This window comes from Cryptomeria japonica, chromosome 4 (genome assembly GCF_030272615.1).
Source record: "Cryptomeria japonica chromosome 4, Sugi_1.0, whole genome shotgun sequence".
NCBI classification, from domain to species: domain Eukaryota; kingdom Viridiplantae; phylum Streptophyta; class Pinopsida; order Cupressales; family Cupressaceae; genus Cryptomeria; species Cryptomeria japonica.
Window position 1 is genome coordinate 353,792,746 of NC_081408.1, and position 15,784 is coordinate 353,808,529.

A 15,784-nucleotide genomic window follows, 5' to 3' on the forward strand; every position below is an offset into this window, starting at 1 on the left:
TAAACACTTCTGGCCCAAAGCTACGAATCAGCGAGGTCACAAACTTTGGACCTCATTCCCAACTTAATAGTCAATAATAACACCCCAATGGAGTTTGAAGCTCGACGACAAGAACAACCCCACATTTAAATTGTCACACTATGCCATAAGCAAACAACTTTAACAATTTGACTGGTTATTATTTTTCCATTTAAAGCTTCACCTTCCCTATACATTTCAAAATGTCTTCTATTCCAATATGTCTTTTATAAAAATTATATAAAAACACTTTTTCATAAAAAAAAATGTCTTACATATATCATTTTTACCATTAAAGTGAATATAATTTAATGTTCAAATCTTGTAAAATTCTTCCATTTTAAAACAAGTATTGTTTAAAATTTATATTCTCACCTTCCACTTTATTCTCTCTTTAAAAGATTTCATATTCTATTCTATTCTTTTCTTTTGAAATTTATAGAAATAAAGCTGACATTAGTCTACTAACTTATGTAAGCATAAGTTGTGATTCTTTGAGTCGATAAAAAAGTTTTTCACTTTTATTAATCTTAATATAGGTCTAGAAGGCTTACAGCGAGAATCATTACTTTACAAAGTAATCAATTTCAAATAGAAAACTCATTCAACAGAAGCCACATTAAAACACATTTCTAAGACCTATGGGACCAAAAATAGCAAACGTATTTCAAATTAGAGGGGCGGGTCTTGGAAACTCATGCAGAATTTCCTAACCATTTCAGTAATTGTGTCTGTAGAAAATCCGATTGGCGAGGAGGTTGGTGAAGACTTTTATTGTTGTTGTTATTATTCTTATGGGTAATTGTATCAGAGGATCAACAAATGACGAGCCTGATGACAATCCAGGGCGAGCAGACGTGTATCAACAACGATTTGCATCTAAGCAGCCGGTTACGGAAAGTTCAGAGATGCACAAATATGCCTTTATCGGGGATAACTTTCAAACTCTTGATCAGGTACATCTTTATTCTTTGCTACAACATGAGTATTAACAAATCTTAGATGTCATTTGGGCTCCCACTGTAATTGAGCTATGCTTTTCTCTGATAACAATTAATTGATACCAATTTATTTTTGGATTGCACTCGCCGGCAATGGATGTGGATGTGGCCTGCAACGCAGCACGGCAATCCCTTAAATTAAATGAGTGTTTTGGCAAATTTAATTTTACAAAGAATAATTCAATTCTCCAAACCAGTTAGATACTCTGCATGCCTGTGCAGATTGCTTTCTTTCTAGCTCAATGGAAAAAATTGTTTACATAATCGAATCCAAAAACTATCAAGCTAACCTAAGGTGTAGGAACCCCTAGTTTGGTAGCGGCGCCTCATTTATCAAACATGTATGGTAACCTGACGAATTTGAGGGCGTGGAGACCTTCAGTGCTTCAACACTAAGTGGAAGAAGTCCAATTATTCTTGCATGGGGCAAGCTGTTTACAGCTTTTCAATAAATTATAATAATTGTTGTTTACCGATTTCCAACAAATCGTAATAATTGTTATATTTTAAATTTTAAGCGTGTTTGTTAGCTTCCAACAAGTTATAACAATTGCAGACATATAATTTTTACAATTCATAATATTGACATGAATTGTTTTTTTTATTTGACTGTATAATTCCCTTCATGAAGGATATTAATCATAGACATATAATTTTCACAGTTCATGATATTGACATGAATTGTTTCTGAATTTGACCGTGTGAGGAAAACAGCTCACAGTTTAATCCAGAAACAATTCATATCAATTATAATAATTATATATTTAGAATTTTTAAGTGTGCAGTTTTATTGATAGTTATCATCTTATGAGTCTCTGGGACCATCCTGTAACAATGATTAGCCATGGCCAAGGGAATTGCCCCTGGAGGTTTCTTAGGTTAAACATCAATTGAAGGTCATATTTTCTGTAGGACTGCATTATTATAGTCCGACTGCATAGATAAGGAGCGGAAAAAGGATTACAGTAGGTCTAGAATACATAACAAGATACTACTACATCCCTTTGTTTTCATTCCTAATGGCTTGTTTATATAACCATTATAAAAGTTAATATCCGATGCATAATGCTTAGTTTGACTGACTATACTGGTGCCACATTCATCCACCTAAGGCCCTTGGACTATGTCAGTTTGACTTCTCACACAACACTGGTGGTCCCTACCTTGGGTTGGTTTCAGTAGGTATAACAGCAGAATATTGGATGTAAATGCAACAATGGGTGCCCTCTTTTCTCATGTTCATGTATCTAACAAATTTATATAAAGTGGAACCTTTTATGCTAACTCAGCTGAAATCTGATGTGAATGAATTATCGAATTTCCTATAATTTATGCATAAAATTTTGTTTTCCTTCACTCAACATCTGTACATGCAGTTAAATCCACCCCTCTTCAAAGAGATGCTTGAATATCTTTGGCGAGTGCTTTTCTTCTAGAGTTCATGTTGTGCAATCTTCAATTGCTGTTAGCTGTGCCCCCTGTTTTCATACTCCAAATAGTATTTGCTTCCCATGTTTGAGTCTGTGATCTTAGAAGTTTTTTAGTTTCTTCTATTGATGTATATGTAGTAGCACTCCTTATACAACTTTCAAATCTTGCCTCAATGAGATGGGCTGTTATTTGTGTTTTCAGCTTTTCACTGGTTTCATCAACACGCTAAGTTTTCTTGTCTAGGCATGGTTTGTTTTGTTGTAGGCCTAATTGTTTGTTGGATTTTTCTCCAATGCTTCCTTGCTCTTGAGGTTTACTACAAGGGTTTTTCTTATATGAATTTTTGGTTCATATCTTTTAATGATAAGCTTCAGCTCAACTCTAACACCAGTGTTTTAGGAAGCATTTTCCACAATTGAAGAAACATTTCTCTATGACCAGCTCAATTGTCTAGATTTTAAGGTCTCACCCAAAGAAACAACTCCGCTTGTTCTACTTGAAAAGCACACCACTAAAAACAACTGGGTCTCCTGTACTTAATTAACACACGATTGGGAAGCATCTAATGGAATAGGATTATGGAATAAACTATAGATCCAAAAAATATGCAAGTCACAAACGCAATCCTTCTTAGACCTAGGGAACTCATGAACTTTAAGTGATGGCTGTGGACCACTTCTATACACCAAGATAGTAGGGAAATGATTATAACCATCCCAAACTTGTGTAGGAAATCCACTTTTGTGGATAGTGCAACTTACGTTATTTGATACCACATAACTGTAGTGGTTCACATGCATATCATTCCCTCTTTCACAGTTCTACAATTGCATGGTGATTGTCCTTAATGTTTTTGAGCCTCCTTGCCAAAGGTAGAAGAAGTAAATGCCAAACCAAGCAAAGCAATCTAAACAAACTATGATGCGTTTAACAGGGATGATATTATTTTTCACATGTATTTGGTTGATCATTACTTATCCTACTCCTTATTTTGACACACATAGCATATTGACAATACACTAATCATGCTTATAACTTTGCATAAAGTCCATATACAAGGCTAAGATTTCTGTAGGTACTATTGTTAGTTGAAGATCATGGGAATGGCAGGAAGGTTAGCAGCCAAATTTTGGCCCCTACCTTCATGTTTTAGCTTGATGTATTGTTATGAGTGACAAGGAGATGCAAATTGCACTCTATGCATGCATGTACTTGAACTCCTTTTTTTTTTGATTGGTAAATGTTACTTCTATTAAGATTTTCAGGAAAATACAATATCTTCAAATCCCAATGACTGTATAATATCCATAATCCATCCTGTTGTGCCAAGTTTAAGAGTCTTAGTTAAAAGAAAAACTATCCCCCATCCTGTCTAGAAAAAACTTCACCTAACAAAAAAACTCCCACCCAAAACATCTGAAACATCCATACATACACATCTTTCAATGAAAATATCCCTTCTATAGCGAAACTTTCACTACAAAATTTAAACATAGGCAATTCTATTTTGCTATCACAATCTCCTTGCCTTTGGCACTTGATGCCATCGCACAGCCAACCGTATCCTCAGGGCCGCTTGCACCATCTTTGTTCTTTGGTGGGAAACCAATCCACAGTGTCCGCCCCGCCTTCTTCTTCACGTCTCAGAGATGATGCCCTTGAATTCTGGCCTGACCGTGCCTCATAAGGATCCCATTTTTCCAGCTCTAATCGAATACTCTGCTCCTGCCTAGCCTTCAAGAATTCCTTAACACCATGCATACCAATTTGTGCAGAAGCTTGACGAACCTCTTTATTGCAGTTTGTACTCCATAAGAGGTATGGTCGCAGAGGGGGGGTGAATTCACTCACATGTAGTCAAACACCATCCGGGCAAATGAAACCTTTGCCATCTCTCGTCATCTTCATGAAACTATTCAGGTCCCCACACCATTCCTCTCTTACACAACCACTTACCACCCATTTCACCATTTCTTTAGGTTCCAGTTCAAAGCACCAGGCCATGAACATGGAGGCAATATTGGCATTAGTTCTGTATTTAAATAGTGCCCTTAGATATTTGTCTCCTAGGACAATTTTAACGCGGTTTAGGAAGTCTCTGTTGTCAAACTTGAAAATGTTTGATAGTCTCTCATTCGAGGTTTGGCCCCAAAAGGCCACCATGGGTCTTGCCGCCTGCAACGATAAATTAGGTTATCAAAAAGATAGCCCCGTGTGATATTCTGCCAAAAGAAACACCATTAATGAAAAATATGCATCTCCCAATAACATCAATGCCAAAACTAAAACTCCCCTTATAAAACACACCAACTTAACCCAAGGTGAACTCTATAAATTCAAAAAGTTTCTATAAATGCTGTTGGCTTTTCGGGGAGTAAGTACTAAAGGTGCCTTCAAATTGTGCCTTAACTCTGCCCATTTGGTACGATATAGTGGAGTTCGCTGCCACCTTAGCCAGCAGATATAATCTCCTATATCAACTATATTGCAAAGTAATCTTATCAAGATCCACATTTATCTGGCATGAGTCTAGAGTTACTCAGCCCTATTGACCTCTGACAGGAATTAAATGCTCCTCGTATGAGCATTCGTATTTGGCTTAATGCACTTAACTGCCTAGGCTTTACCTACTACCACTTCCAACAATCAAATGGATGCCCGCCAACTAAGGCCTTGGAAACTTTCAAAAAAGTTACTGTTTGGGAGGGAGATATTCAAATTGATTTCACCATCTTGGAAGTCAAAAGCTTGGTTTGCACATGAGTTTGCCTCTTTATTTCCCTCTCTTAGGACATGAGTTATTTTAAAACTATGAAATGATGCAAGATGACTTTTGATGCATTTGATTTCTCGGTCTATCTTCCAGTTATCTGCTTTCCCTTTTAGTATAGCATGAATAATGACCTGAGAATCACCTTCGAGATGTAACTTTTTCACACCTAATCTCCTAGCTAATTGAACGGCCAGAAGAGCTGCCTTAACTTCAACCTCATTATTAGATCCTGAAGCAAGACGTTCATTGCATTTAGCGATTATATGACCATGGTATTCCCTGGCAATGCAACTTGCACTCAACAGGCCTGGATTGGCACACGCTGCACCATCAAAGTTGACTTTGATCCATCCTTGTTCCGGCGGCTTCCATACTGTTATTTCTTCCAGTTGGTGAGAAGGTTTAATACTTTGGAACCCATTAACAGGTCTGAATTTGATAAGGGGCCAGTGCACTTGGATCTTACTGTCCCACCAATTGTAGGGATGTTTGTTCACATTTACTTTCATTGAAGCCGTGCGGACAAGTTCTGAGATGGATCGTTCTATCCTACTCCAGAGACGAGGAATATGCGTTGATTACGCTCCTTCCACACCTCCCATAGCAGAGCTGATGGGGCAATCATCCAAATGCTCGAGTAAATTGAATTGTTCTCCCTACTACCCTAGCTCTGAAGCCATGATTTTAGTTCAACATTAAGAGGGGTGCACCAATCCAATTTTCCTATCAATTTCATCCAGCAATCATGAGCCATGGGGCAATGCAGCAAAAGATGATCTATGGTTTCCATCTCTTCCTTACACATAACACATCTGAAAGGTCCCCTGAACCCTAGTTTATTTAGGCGGTTTCCAGTTAAAATCTTGCCCCGCATAGCTAGCCAAGTGAACGATCCCGCTTTTGGGAGACAATTATTGTTCCAACATAGATGGACCGGCCAGTTTTCTTCCACAACTTCTACATCCAAAACATTATAGCCAATTTTGACCGAGTATTTCCCACTCATGGCACCACACCGAATCAGTTTGTCTTCGTCCTCTATCAATTTGATAGATCTGCATCTCAACAACTCTCTGAACTGAAGTTCAAGATCACGGGACAGATTTAACTCCCTTGGATCCTTCCATATCCACTTGACAATTCCATGATAATCCTTCCTTTCAACATAATCTGCCACTTTTAAACCCCAACTTCTCTTTGCAATGTCTCTGATTTCCTGCCATGTCCCATCAATGCTTAGATTTTGATAGCCCTCCCAAGAATCAGACTAGAAGTTTGCTTGTGAGCCATTTCCTATCTTCCAAGAAAGGTGCTTGACAATTACTTTCCTCCATTTTAAAAGGAAGTTCCAAACAGCTGAGCCTCTGCAAGGATTTCTAATTGTCAAGATTCTTTCTGCATTATGACTGTCCAGATATTTCTGAGATAGTATTCTTACCCATTTCTGATTAGAATAGGAATACATATTCCATATCAATTTTGCTCCCATAGCCTTATTGATTAGGTTCCAACATCTAATTCCCACTCCCCCTGATTTCTTAGGCTTGCATATTTTGTTCCATGCCAGAAGAGGGATTTTATCCTTGTCCTGGGAACCATTCCGAAAGAGTTTCCTCATACCCCTCTCTATGTTTTTTAGGATCTTGATTGGTTTTCTCAGACACGACATTGAGAATAAAGGAATAGCAGAGATAACTGATTTCAACATGATGATTCTGCCTGCTGATGTCAACCACCTACCCTTCCAATCTTCCATGTGACCCAGACAACTGTCAACCAATTTATTCCAAAGATTTGACTTGTTCAGTGTTACTTAGCGATGCGTTTCCAACATAATTTGACCCGTCCCGGAAACTCGGAAACTTTTGGAAACCCCTACTCTGGCTGCCCCATAAAATTAATGATTGAATTTTGATTATTTGTTTGACTTCCACTCTCATGCAAAGTCTCAGTTTAAATATTTAACACAAACGTTATATGTTAAGGTTTTATAATGTATATAAGCATGCTTTATCCATGTTTTTAGATGAATATTTAAAATTTCCCTATTTTTTATAAAGCTGTCCCCACTGCCGTCCCCTGCCGTCCCCTACTCTGGGAAAAAAAAATCCATCCCAAAAACCCGTTTCCCTGCCCCCCCGTCCCCCTGTCCTGGAAACTCGGGGTAACATAGGATTTGTTGGCTCTTGCAAATAAAGGAATTCCCAAGAATTTCTTTGGTAGTCTTCCCATTCTAATACCCAAGTTTTTTGATATATCTCTTTGGACCTCCAATGCCGTGTTAAAGCAATAGAACTCTGATTTGTGCCAATTAACTGCCTGTCCTGAGATTCTACAGTACTTATCTAAGATTGATCTGATCACTGTAGCTTCTCCCATTAACAATGTGCCATCTGCAAATTGTGTTTGCATTACAGCTTCCACCTCACGTGCAATATTTATACCTTTCCATCTGCCATCCATTCTACATCTAGTAATCATTCTTCCCAATGCCTCCTCCATAATAATAAAAACAAATGGGGATAAAGGGTCCCCCTATCCAATGCCCCTTGTAGTGGAGAAGAAAGCTTGTGGAGTTCCATTTATCAGCACTGAGAATCACGGAGTAGAAATGCAGCTCTTGAATCAATCTAGCCAATGGGGGTGAAAACCAAAACTTTTCATCACTTTAAGAAGGAAGCTGTGATTCACATGATCGTAAGACTTCTCAATATTCAATTTGATCAACATCCTGTTGGTCTTAGCCTATCTAACAGTATGGATCGCCTCATGAGCTACAATAATCCCTTCTTCAATGGATCTGTTCGGAGTAAAGCTGCTTTGTTCTAAAGAAATGATCTTAGGAAGAATAGTTTTGAGTTTGTTTGCCATGACTTTTGGCAATTATTTTATATATAGTATTACATAAAGATATAGGTTGCATATCATCAAAAGTTTGGACAGCTTCTTTCTTAGGAATAAGGGCAATCAAAGTGTTGTTCAACTCTTTTGATAGATACCTTCTTACTCTTGATTCTTCAACCATTTCCCACAAGTCTATCTTTGTGACGTCCCAAATTTTTTGAAAAAAATATGGCGGGAAACCATCTGGGCTTGGCGCTTTATCCCCCCCATAGAGAATAAGGCCACTTTCACCTCTTCTAATGTGATCTTTTGCATCAATCTGTCATTCTGATCATCAGTTACCAAGCTCGGAATAAAGTCCAAACACTCTCCATCACTTCCCAAGTTAAGAGCATTCTCTGTTGATAGCAAACCTGTAAAATAGGAAACTACCTCCCTATTAATATCCTCCATGTCGGTTAGTAGAGTTCCTTGTTTGTTCTTGATTTCACTAACTTTGTTAATATTCCGTCTGATCTTCGCTGACTTGTGAAAGTACTTTGTATTATGATCCCCTTCTCGAAGCTAGCATTCTCTTGATTTTTGTCTCCAGAAAATTTCTTCCCTTGCAAGAATCTCCGCTAGTTGTTGGTTCAAGGTCTTTTCCCTTTGAAACTCCATTGTTGTCATTCCTTGTTGAATGACAATCTCATTTATCTCCGCTAGTTCTGTCTGAATCCTAATTTTTTCCGCAAAAATGTTGCCAAAATGAACCTGATTCCATTCCTTCAGCTTTCCTTTTAAAAACTGTAATTTTCTTGCCATCCTCACAACTTTTGTTCCCCGCTCAATAGGAGCCTCAATTCACCATTGCTCAATGAGACATTTCAGATTCTCATCCCTTAACCACATCTTCTCAAATTTAAAAGGGCATCTTAAAGGAATAGAATCACATTGGATGTTAAGAGATATAGGAAGTGATCTGACCTTGAGATGGGAAGGATGGAGGCTTCCCATAAGATTTGGACCTATGTTCCACGGGGATGTGAGGACGGGAATTTGCCGTTTCCTAGACGTCCCCTTTTTTGTAAATTCACCGGGGACATTTCGGGGACGGCTGCTGGGAAGCAGGGGACGGCAGGGGACAGCCAGCTGTCCCCCGACTGTCCCCGGGACAGCTGGCCGTCCCCTACAGCCCAGAAAATTTTAAAGTCCAAAATAAAATAAAAAAATCACATTTTTAATTTAGGGGGATGTAATGTGACCGTCTATGGCTTTATTAGGCCTCTAATCACTTGGGACTTTTGTAAGGACAAAAAGAAATCTGTGACCAAAGTGTTTATAAGACTCACCCTCTTGAGTTTTGATGTTTACAAGTTCATTGACAAGAGAGGTAAGGTCTACCTTGTGTATTTCTCATTAAATGCAGTCACAAGGTCATACTGAGTAGAAGAGTGAGGAGCAGGGAAGTAAACAAGCCATATTAATGCACATTAATGTAGAGATCTAACAAAGAGTTTTATCCACATGTCCTCATCACAAAATTTGAACTTATTTGTAAAATCTAGAAATGCATTCATGAGTACCTCCTTTTGTGTCATCACATCTATCAAACAAGGGCATCTAAGTTAGGACTCCATTTGTTGTGATTTGCATTTCATAGTCAATCCAAGAGAGGGCAAATTGTTTATCAATAGTGTCAAGGAGAATGACACGAGATTGAACAACTTGATTCTTTGTAACAATAAACTATACATAAGCATGCAAGCTAGACTCAAGAAAATTGATTTGGTTTTCAATTTCTTTGTACATGGATGTTTGTAGGCTTTGTGAATAGGCTGGGGATAGATCATGACTACTAGAGCAGAAATAGTGCAGAAATAGCGTGTATCACCCTAGTAATTTGAGTCATGGTCATCAGCATAATATCTAGGGCTTGAATCATAAGGAGGTTGATATGAAGGAGCAGATTTGAGAAAATTTCAGACCCAACGGCCATGACTACAAATTTATAGCATGCTGAAATAAGACATCCCTGTACAAGCAGAAGTATCTGGAATAAGCACAATCTCAACATGAGAAAGGGAAGGACAAACATGTGTACCTTTAACTATTGCTGCACCATGGGATATGATTTGTGGCACCAACAACAAGCAGACATATGGAGTAGAGACTTCAATCCAATGACAATAGAGTTACCACCTCATGGAATAAAGAAATTCTTGATATGAATCAAGCCACCACGGCAGAAATATTTTTTTGGTCTTCTTACTGGTAGAGTCTTGAATGTTTCTCAACCTCCAAGGATAAGATCATTTTGAATTTTTCCCCAATAGTGTCGCCATTATGTTGGAGCTCAAAAACAAAAACTCTATCCTCTACTATCACAACCCAAAGTGAGACAAGGGGAATAAGGAATCTTAGACAAAGAAGGAGTTATACATCAAGAATAGGGTGGTTTTGGACCAATTCATAAGATTAGGGCAAATCCTCTTCCTTATCAGGCTTTGCAGAACTTAGGGGGTTATTCCCTTGAGGTGTTAAAATAAAATAGCTATTGGAGCAAGGCTTTAATTACAATGCCCTGATTGCAGCTAGGGATAAACCTATTGTACCTCATTAACAACAAATGCAAACATGTAAGTGCACCCAAAACATATCCAATTTTAATCACCAAAGATTAGTCCCTTTATAACACATACACATGGCTTGCAATATCATCATTGCAGCCCTCTGAGTATCTATATGACACAAGCCCATTGAAGATGTATAATTATAGAGCAATGGGATGAAAGGTTGAGCAGGACTCTTGCATTCACAAACCTTTGAACATCTCATTCAAGTATAAATCCCTTAAGATATGGCAAAAGTAATACATTTGTTTGTGCATTCATGCAAAGCAAGAAATTAAACTAAATCAAAAAAGAAAGAAAAGCTTTATGAAAATGAATGATTGAATTCTAAGTCAATTCATCGGTGTCAACTTCAATGGGAAACAGAGTCACAACATGTAAGAAAGAAAGATGACCATATGGGATGCAATAGAATCATAAAAATAGAGAATCATCACACATCATACAAACATTATTTTTTGGTAGAAAAATTACTGCAAGGGGCAGCGCCTGTATATTACTATAAAAGATCATACAATAAAGCTCACCACCATACCATATACTGGGTAGTATATGCAGATTTCTACCCCCGACTGTCCATATCGTGCAAAATCTATGCCTATCCATAAAAATCACCTCCATGTCTCAAAATTAGAGGCATATATACATTTACGACCAGCCACCGTATATCAAAATGGTGACAAAGACAACATACCAGTGTTCCACGGAAATGCGTTCCCCCCCCCCAAGCATAAGTCCCCCCGTCTCGGAAACCCGTCCCCAAAGCCTGTCCCCGTGTCCCCCCGTGTCCCCATCCCCAACGGCTGTGGAACAATGCAACATACTAACCAACAACTTTTAGACTTTCCTATCATAGATTGATAAAAAACCAAAATTCAAAATAGGGGTAGAAAATGCCAAAAAACCAGGTTGTCTGTAACTCGTTCTGCTATTCATCATTCTTCATCTTTTTCATTGCTAGGGCTCTAGCCACCACCAGACACTTAGGCCTGCGTGCATAATGGGCCACAGTGTTGGCCATCTCCAAGTGGTCTCGCATATCATTCTCCACCCGTTCTTCTTCTTCAATGGTAGTCCTGAATTTTAACTCCATATCTAGCTCCGGTTCGTCTTCTTTCAGCAAACCCTCCAGCACCATTATTCCTTAATCCACACATTTTCTGTGACCATGAGCATCCCCGTCAGCCTCTGTAGAAAGACAATGCTTTTGCCCACCTCTGCCCCACCTCCTTCCAGGAAATCTGGTTCTAGTGTCTAAATAAGGGGAAATTTCCTCACCATACCGCCATCACCATGCTGCATATAGTAGTTCTGAGGCAACGGGATGCGCTTTGTTTCATCCACGTTGTCCAGATAAGCATCAATTTCCCTCAAAAAGGCATGCTTTATCACCTTTTGACATAATGCCTTAGCACTAGCCTTCGTCTCAATTGCAGTCAAAACAACAGCTAAGAACATGGCGGACACATCTATGTTCACCTTATATCGGTGGTAAGCCATGATGAATTCCTTCCCTAGTATGGCCTCGACCACGTGAATAACCAGGGGTTGGCCCATGGTGAGTATGGCCATTAGTCTTTTGTTAGTGATCTCTCCCAAGAACAATATTTGCCGCTTTGTGGACTCTAACAGTATTGGCATGTCCAAAGCTCCTTATGCTCTCAGAATTGACACAATAATATGACACATAAGCTACTGCCCTCGCTGCTTTTATAGCCAATTGCCTTGTGTCAATATCATAATATCGCACTGCCTTTCGCATTAATCATCCCGGTTGTCCTTGCTAACTTAACCATTCCTACACACAATCCAGGAAGTTGGCGTCCAGCTTGTCCCGCACACTTCTCCCAGTATCCGTAGCATGTGGATGCTGAATATCTAGTGCCGCATCAATACAATTGGTATCGATTGTGCATGTGATCCGTACTTACATTCCCAATATCCGGACTGAGGCTAAAAATGATTGCTCTTTTCATCAGCACCCCATCCTTAGTAAGATCCCTAAAATTATTAAGCCTCCTCCGCCACCACCCTCTGATTTCTCATAGCTGCATTTTTTGAAATTTCATTTGCTAAGGTATTTCCTTCTCTATATATATGCGTGATTTTGAAGTCCAAGAACCTCCCAATCAATGTTTTGAATGGCACAAACCATCTATTAAGCTTCCAATTTGGGGTGGTATTTTTCCAAATAGCGTTGATGGTGATTAAAGAATCACGCTGAAGGTGCAATTTTTCAGCATTTAATTCTGCTCCCATCTCAAGACTGAGCAAAGCCGCATGAAATTTTGCCAACTTGTTGATGGCCACCCCAAGTGATTCCGATCATACCCCCAATGTTTGTACTTTGTGGTGGTTGGTCGTAAAATGGGCTTTCTACTACTTGTTAAGCTACGTTGGTTAAGTATGTTAGTGTTGTCGAGGGTAGTTGTCTGTTGCACGATGGTTCTCCACGGGTGGTAACTGCAACCCTCGACCGTGTCTTTATATATGCTCTTGTACTTATTGTTGGATACATGGATGCAGAGAATGATTATTGTACTAGACATTTTGGCATTAATGAAAGCACTGCTTTGAGTTTCTGGTTACTATTCTATCCTATGGTTATTATCTGACTATTGATATGCAATATTAATAACACACCCCACGGGGTAAACATCTGACACCGTTGTTGTTTGAATCTGGGTAGCCACAGAGCATGAATGGCCTATGGAGGATAATGGGTCAGCCCATTGGCAATAGCATCGAGGGGGATGATAGCCGACTGAGAGAACTTTACGAAGGGGAGAATGCATTGACAGGCGACCTCGTGATCCAGTTCCAGGCAGCTATAGAGACTTTCGTACGAGGGGAGGCTACACAGGAAGAGGTACTCGAGGGTGTAGTCTGGGACACTCTCAACGTCAGTCCAACGGCAAATAGGTTGTTGCACCAACTCCCGCGTCTCCTAGCCCAAGCAACCCTTGCCCACCAATGCTGAAGGGAGGAAACCCAGCGTGAGGAGCGAAGCCAATAGGTCCTCCGGGAGTACGAAGAAAACAACCGTCGCTGGGAAGAGGAGCATAATGGCAAGCGACGACGGGGAACTTAAACTTGGAGCCTCAGGGGCAGAATAAAGAACACTCCTACATTATGTACGGGAATTAATGCCCAACTTATTAAATAAGGATAGAAATAAGAAGGCACAAAGTGAGGAGTGGGAGGCTGCACAGAGAGCCTTGATTCTAGAACAAGTAGAACGTAGACGGAGGCTGAGGCAACTTGCCGAAGGACGACCTACCGAAGGGTTGCTCGAGGGAACCAAGGTGTCACAGAGGGTGCAGGAGCAGAAGCCGAAGGAGATTTCTACGTGTCGCCAAAACACCATAGGGTGAGAAGCTACGAAGAATTTTTGGAGATAACAAGGCTACGAAGAAATCTGGTTAAAGAGACCCGCGATCAATTCAAGAATTTATGCCTTACACCGTGCACGGAGGATGAAGGGAGTGAACTGACGACGAGGGTGAGAACGGAGGGGAGGGCAACTGTACGACCGTAGGTGCAGAGGAGGCACAGGCACACGGCAAGCAGGACCCCCTCTTGGGACCCATCACACCAAGCACGCGGGTACAAACTACCATACCCCCAGTCACTCAAACAACAAACACCACTGGCGTGGGTCGGAGTGGTGCAGGTGCACGACAGGCGACACGACCCCCATCAATGGCCAGTAAATAGAAGTTGCCGAAGTTCAATGGTGACGGGAAGGAAGATCCCGTCCGCCATTGCTGCACTTGCGAAACCATATGGTCAGCGAACGGTGTTACTGACCAGGAGGAATGGGTAACACAATTTCCAGCAACCTTAAGGGGAGTGGCCATCGACTGGTACTTCGATACGGATAAGGCCAAAGTCGGCTCATGGCCCAACTTGAAGAAGGAGTTCGAGATAGAGTTCCGCCTTCTTAGAGACGACAATGAAATAGTAGCCGAAATCTATGGCACAAAGCAAAACAAGAACGAGACGGTCCGAGCCTATAGTCAACGGCTCAAGGAACTGTTGGGGAAAATGGAGAGTCAACCAGTGGATGGGTTGAAAAAGAGATGGTTCGTGGAGGGACTGAAACACTCCCTCCGGAAGAAGATGAAAATTGTTCCACCAACCTCGTACGAAGATGCATATAATAGAGCGATGGATCTTGAGAGCGAGACTAAGACATCCAAGAAGAAAAAGAAGGATAGCTCGTCCAAGGATGATGACTTTTCCGAGGGAAGTAGCAGCGATGGCGAGTCTGGCAAAAAGGTGCAAGCCCTGCAGAAGGACATGCTGAGGATGATGAAAGAGCTGGAGGTTATGAAGGGAGGTCCGAGCAAGACCGACGAAGGGGAGCTTTGGTGCACGGAATGTAAGATGGATGGCCACTCGAAAGGCTCCTGCCCAAAGAAGGCCTATTGTGATATATGCCAGTTGATGGGGCATCCCACCAGGGAATGCCCCTACAACATGAAAACACCAAACCAACAAGTATTGCTTACGCAGGAACAATCAACTACATCGGGCGGTACTAACAGCTCCCAGGCAAACAACAATGCAACATCGGGAGGCTACCGAGATAACAGGTGGGGAGGACGAACTAAGAATAACAATACAAGGAGCCGGATCCAATACGACTCCAAAGGCCGATCGATGATACAATGCAGAGCGTGCGGCCAGTGGGGGCACTTCGCCTGAGATTGCCCGAAGGGAGAGGTCACACAATATTTGTGCAAATGGTGCAGACCGGGAGACCACGAAGACGCCAACTGCCCGAAGTCCGGCATCAACTTGCTCAATGTCGAGGAAACCAAAGAAGAGGAAGTGCTGGCCGTAACCCACGCCCAAGCCAGACAAGCAACATGCCCAGACCTGAAGACAGAGAAGCAAAGGGTACGGGAAGCACAGGATGAAATTGAGAAAGAGATACGAGAGAGGGTGAAGGCGAAGGGTACGGCGGGTACTTCCAGCTGACTGGAGGTGGAGGAGGATATACATACTAAATCAAATTTTAAAACTGGAGGTGCCTGTGAAGGTACACGATCTCCTCCAGATGATGCCTCAATTACGAACAACGTTGTTGAATAATCTCT

The 15,784-nt window shown here is 40.7% G+C and overlaps 1 protein-coding gene across 2 annotated transcripts in view; it reads left to right on the forward strand.

The window, feature by feature from the left end:
• Nucleotides 1-571: 571 nt before the first annotated feature.
• The window catches only part of LOC131063640 (E3 ubiquitin-protein ligase RGLG3), a 92,332-nt gene continuing 77,119 nt past the window's right edge, over nucleotides 572-15,784 (forward strand). Inside the window, exons 1-2 of one of the 2 annotated variants that reach the window (XM_057997533.2) lie at nucleotides 573-775; nucleotides 865-974. In XM_057997533.2, coding sequence (XP_057853516.1) covers nucleotides 927-974 — 48 coding nt within the window. In that variant the 5' untranslated portion in view covers nucleotides 573-775; nucleotides 865-926. Of the gene's footprint in view, nucleotides 975-15,784 lie in introns of both variants that reach the window. The other variant, XM_057997530.2, reaches the window with a different exon arrangement.